The sequence below is a fragment of the Cebus imitator genome, unplaced genomic scaffold (assembly GCF_001604975.1).
Source record: "Cebus imitator isolate Cc_AM_T3 unplaced genomic scaffold, Cebus_imitator-1.0 Scaffold15, whole genome shotgun sequence".
Taxonomy (NCBI): Eukaryota; Metazoa; Chordata; class Mammalia; order Primates; family Cebidae; genus Cebus; species Cebus imitator.
The window spans coordinates 1,340,746-1,346,041 of NW_016107330.1; the positions used below are offsets into that span (position 1 = coordinate 1,340,746).

Here is a 5,296-nt window from a genome sequence, read left to right on the forward strand (position 1 = left end):
ACTTAAAAAAAAAAAAAAAAATCAAGGAAAGGGCTGGATGTGGTGGCTCATGCCTGTAATCCCAGCACTTTGGGAGGCCAAGGTCGGTGTATCACTTGATGTTAGGAGTTCAAGACCAGCCTGGCCAACATTCCAAAACACCATCTCTACTAAAAATACAAAAATTAGCTGGGCGTGGTGGCAGATGCCTGTAGTCGCAGCTACTTTGGAGGCTGAGGCAGGAGAATCACTTGAACCCGGGAGGTAGGGGTTGCAGTGAGCTGAGATCATTCTGCTGCACTCTGGCCTGGGCACAGAGCGAGACTATCCCCACGCAAAAAAAAAAAAAGAGAGAATTTACTTCTCAGTTTCCCGATTGTGTTTATATAGACTATGTGGTTATATTGATAGGCGTTTTCCCTGTAGTTAGTAATTAGTTACAATAATAGGTGAATGTCAACATCTGTTATTTTAATTTTGAAAAGTATTTCTTTAAAATTTGCTATAAAGTCTGATTGATAGAAAAAGAAATCTGTACACTGGAAGCCCAAAGCTGCAGATGTATTAGGCCCTCCTAAGCACTGGGTCCAGGTATTCCTGGACCCAGCTAATTCTCTGAGTGAGTTAAGAACATTGTTGATCACTTTGTCATCAACTGGTCATCTCCAGGCAGCCATTTTTGTTTTATTTATTATTATTATTTTACTGTTGTGAAGTCTCTGGTTCACTGATGTTGGTGAGATTGGCCCAAGTCCCCTAAAGGAGTGGAAAATATTATTTTAAATATGTGTGTAGCTCTGTTATCTCAGACAGTTTGAGTTGCACAAAATGACCAAATAGGACCTTTTAATTTCCTTCCCATTTTACTTATGATTAATTTCCTTCTCATATTACTTAAGAAATAAAGAAGGCCGGGTGCAGTGGCCCACACCTGTAATCCCAGCACTTTGGGAGGCCAAGACAGGCGGATCACTTGAGGTCAGGAGTTTGAGACCAGCCTGGCCAACGTGGTGAAACCCTCTCTCTACTAAAAATAGGAAAATTAGCCAGATGCAGTGGCACATACCTGTAATCCCAGCTATTCGGGAGGCTGAGGCATAAGAATCACTTGAACTCAGGAGACGGAGGTTGCAGTGAGTGAGCTGAGATTGCACCACTGCACTCCAGCCTAGGTGACAGAGTGAGACTCTGTCTCGGGGGAAAAAAAGAAATCAAGAAAAGGAAAACATTTCACACATACCCCAGCATATGCACTGTCTTTGTTATTCCCTGTTCATTTCTGGTTGTAGTTTCTTTGCCTGTTTGTTTATCACATAGTTGTATTACAAAATGAGTTTTTTCCCCAAATAAAATACTTACTTAATGGTAGCATGATACTCCCTGTAATTTGATGTACCATAATTTCACTTTGTAAATTATGCTTTTTTTCTCTTTGACAGTATAACACTGCCTTTAAATTCAGATGTCCCCAAGGTATTTGCAGCATTGCCTGAGTTTTATGTAGAAGATGTTGCAGAATTTTTATTTTTTATTGTACAGTAAGTGCCTTTAATATTTTACATAGTTCTAATATGTTTTTATGCATAATATGTACACGATATTCTGAGCTATGTTGCAAACCTCCATTTCATGCCTGAAATTTTATGTAACTGTTTTAACTGAATGCTGCCTAGAGACTGGAAAAAATAAATCCAACAGTGGCACCAGTCCAATTCCAACAATATCTCAAAGACAGAGGCAGGATTAACAGTGCAGATAATGTGTTCTGTGAAAATTGAGTTGAATTTCTAATAGTTGAATATATGTCTCTGAGCAACAGAAGGAGCAAACAGTTTATAAATAGCTGAATGAACATCCCAAACCCAAAAATATCCACATCTATATTTTGTACTAAAATTTGTCTCTATTTGTAAAATTGGAGAATGCTTACAAAAAAATGGTTTGAATTTATAACTGATATTGTGGGTTTTTTGGTGTTTTTTTTTTTTTTTTTTTTTTTTTTTTTTTTTTTTTTTTTTTTTTTTTTTTTTTTTTTTTTTGAGACAGAGTCTTGCTCTGTCGCCCAGGCTGGAGTGCAGTGACGCAATCTCGGCTCACTGCAACCTCCGCCTCCCGGGTTCAAGTGATCCTCGTGCCTCAGCCTCCCGAGTAGCTGGGATTCCAGGTGCGTGCCACCACGCCTGGCTAATCTTTTTTTTTTTTTTTTTAAAGTAGAGACAGGGTTTTGCCATGTTGGGCAGGCTGGTCTCGAACTCCTGACCTCAGGAGATCCGCCCTCCTTGGCCTCCCAAAGTGCTGGGATTACAGGCATGAGCCACCGTGCCCAGCCTATTGTAAGGTTTTAGTTTTTTTTTTCCAAATCCTTATTTGGTTTATCAAATTCACATTTTATTTCTAAAACATTACAGTTCAGAAGAATTGCAGTTTCAATCCCACGGCACCATGACAGCACATATGGCTAGCTGAGGGAGTGGTATATGAAGTGTATTGTGAAAAGTGAAAGTCATGCTGGGCACTGTGGCACATGCTTACAGTCTCAGACATGCGGGAGGATTGCTTGAGCTAGTTCAAGACCAGCCTGGACAACGTAGCAAGTTTGCATCTCTTTAAAAAAAAATAAAGCCAAGTGTGGTGGCTCATGCCTGTAATCTCAGCACTTTGGGAGGCTGAGGTGGGCAGATCACAAGGTCAGGAGTTCGAGACCAGCCTGGCCAACATGGTGAAATCCCGTCTCTACTAAAAATATAAAAATTAGCCAAGCATGATGTTGCATGCCTGTAATCACAGCTACTCAGGAGGCTGAGGCAGGAGAATCCCTTGAACTCAGGAGGCAAAGGTTGCAGCGAGCTGAGATCACACCACTGCTCTCCAGCCTGGGTGACAGAGCCAGACTCCGTCTCAAAAAGATAAATAAATAAATAAAATAAAATAAAATAAAAATAGTATAGGTTCCCAGTCACAAAATACAAATTATGAAAGCTTTTTAACAAACAACGGAAAAAAACAAAATAAGTGTAAATGATTCTAAAATAAGAGCCAAAACTAACTGGAGCAAGTTGTATTGTTGTCATAAAAGTTGCCTTAAAAGAAAAAAAAAAGCCCAAATCAAGGCAGAGGTTCCAGTGAGCCGAGATCACACCACTGCACTCCAGCCTGGGCAACAGAGCAAGACTCCATCTCAAAAAAAAAAAAGGATAATCCCAACTCATTGGTGACATGTGATTTTGATTGGTTCAAAATTTAAAAAGTGACTGAAAAGCATGGTTTATTTGTTGAAAAACCAACCTTAGGCCAGGCGCGGTGGCTGACACCTGTAATCATAGCACTTTGGGAAGCTGAGGTGGGCGGATCATGAGGTAAAGAGATCGAGACCATCCTGGTCAACATAGGAAACCCTGTCTCTACTAAAAATACAAAAATTAGCTGGGCGTGTTGGCGCACGCCTGTAGTGTAGTCCCAGCTACTCGGGAGTCTGAGGCAGGAGAATTGCTTGAACCTGGGAGGCAGAGGTTGCAGTGAGCCGAGATTGCGCCACTGCACTCCAGGCTGGCGCCTGGTGACGGAGCAAGACTGTCTCATCACAAGGTCAAGAGATCAAGACCATCCTGGTCAACATGGTGAAACCCTGTCTCTACTAAAAATACAAAAAATCAGCTGGGCATGGTGGCGCGTGCCTGTAATCCCAGCTACTCAGGAGGCTGAGGCAGGAGAATTGCCTGAACCCAGGAGGCGGAGGTTGCGGTGAGCCAAGATCACGCAAAGACTCTGTCTCAAAAAAAAAAAAAGAAAAACCAACCTTGGAATTTAAGCAATTCAAGTCACATTTTAAAATCTGTTCTATGTACACTAATACAAGAAAACACCTATTTGAAAATTTTCATTTATTCTCCTTTTCAGCAGAGATTTAAAAAAATAACTCTTACCAAAAAAATTTTGTGTGACTTTTTAGTAGTAATGATCTTTTGTGAAGTTTATCTGATTTAATCACAGCTTTTGTTTATAGTTAATGTAACATGCTACAGCCAGTAACCGTGTTTCGTTTGAAATCTGTGTCATAGCAGTATAAATAGTCACTGTAAACTGAGCAAGTTCAAGGACACTCCTAAACCTAATATCCTGCCTTCCCCTCCTCACTTACTGACACAGCCTTCACCAAGGTGAGTTTCTCAGCAGTTTTTCACGGCCTCTTTCTTGCTCTCCTTGCCTCTCTTCAGATACTCTCCCCAGGCGCTTTATGAGCCCTGCACTCAGGATGTTGTGATGTTCCTTGTCGTGATGTTGTGCAACCAGAACTACATCCGAAACCCATATTTGGTGGCCAAACTTGTAGAAGTCATGTTTATGACCAACCCTGCTGTTCAGCCACGAACCCAGAAGTTTTTTGAAATGATTGAGAACCATCCTCTCTCTACCAAGTTGTTGGTACCTTCCCTGATGAAGTTTTATACAGGTAGGTTGCTGGGACACAGTATAGCACATGGCAGGCCAACTTAGGCAAGGTCTTCTAAAGTCGGTGTCTGGTGTTGCTGTCAGCCTGTTACCTACTATCCTGACATGTGTATAACCTACTAACCTACAGCCTGCAGAGGATGTACTTTTAGTTCTTCTTCCCCTGAGTAGTTGGGAGTAGGACAGCCATTCCACGTACTGGTCTCTGATGATTCAGCAGGAGCCATTTCATCGAGACTCAATTGGTATCAACCACACAAGTTCGTGGTGTTATCTGAGTGGAATTATCTGGTTCATTTTACCTTTGAACTTAAAGCATTTGTTTTCTAACACTACAGTTTCCAAAGTGTGGGTATAAGAGGGAGCTTGTTAAAAATGCATATTCTTGGGCCAGGTGCAGTGACTGACGCCTGTAATCCCAGCACTTTGGGAGGCCGAGGCGATAGATCACAAGGTCAGGAGTTTGAGACCAGCCTGGCCAATATGGAGAAACCCTGTCTCTACTAACAATACAAAAAAAAAAAAAAAAATGGTCGGGTGTGGTAGCACATGCCTGTAATCCCAGCTACTCAGGAGGCTGAGGCAGGAGAATCACTTGAACCCAGGAGGCAGAGGTTGTGGTGAGCCAAGATCTTGCCATTGCACTCCAGCCTGGGCAACAAGAGCAAAACTCCCGCCCCCCAAGAAAAAAATGTATGTTCTTGGACCCCACTTAAACCAATGGAATCAGGATTTCTGGGGGGATCTTAGGAGCATTCATTTGAGCATTCAGTTGTTCAACACATATTTATTGAGCATCTTGAGCATCTACTATTTGTCAGGCACTATTCTAGGAGCTGAATTACACTGTTTTTTTTTTTGTTTGTTT

General features: G+C 41.6%; 1 protein-coding gene across 1 annotated transcript in view; it reads left to right on the plus strand.

Moving 5' to 3' along the window:
• UBE4B (ubiquitination factor E4B) overlaps positions 1–5,296 on the plus strand; it is a 147,546-nt gene that overhangs the window by 113,737 nt on the left and 28,513 nt on the right. The window contains exons 21-22 of the mRNA XM_037730769.1: positions 1,419–1,517; positions 4,194–4,429. Coding sequence (XP_037586697.1) covers positions 1,419–1,517; positions 4,194–4,429 — 335 coding nt within the window. The remainder of the gene's footprint in view (positions 1–1,418; positions 1,518–4,193; positions 4,430–5,296) is intronic.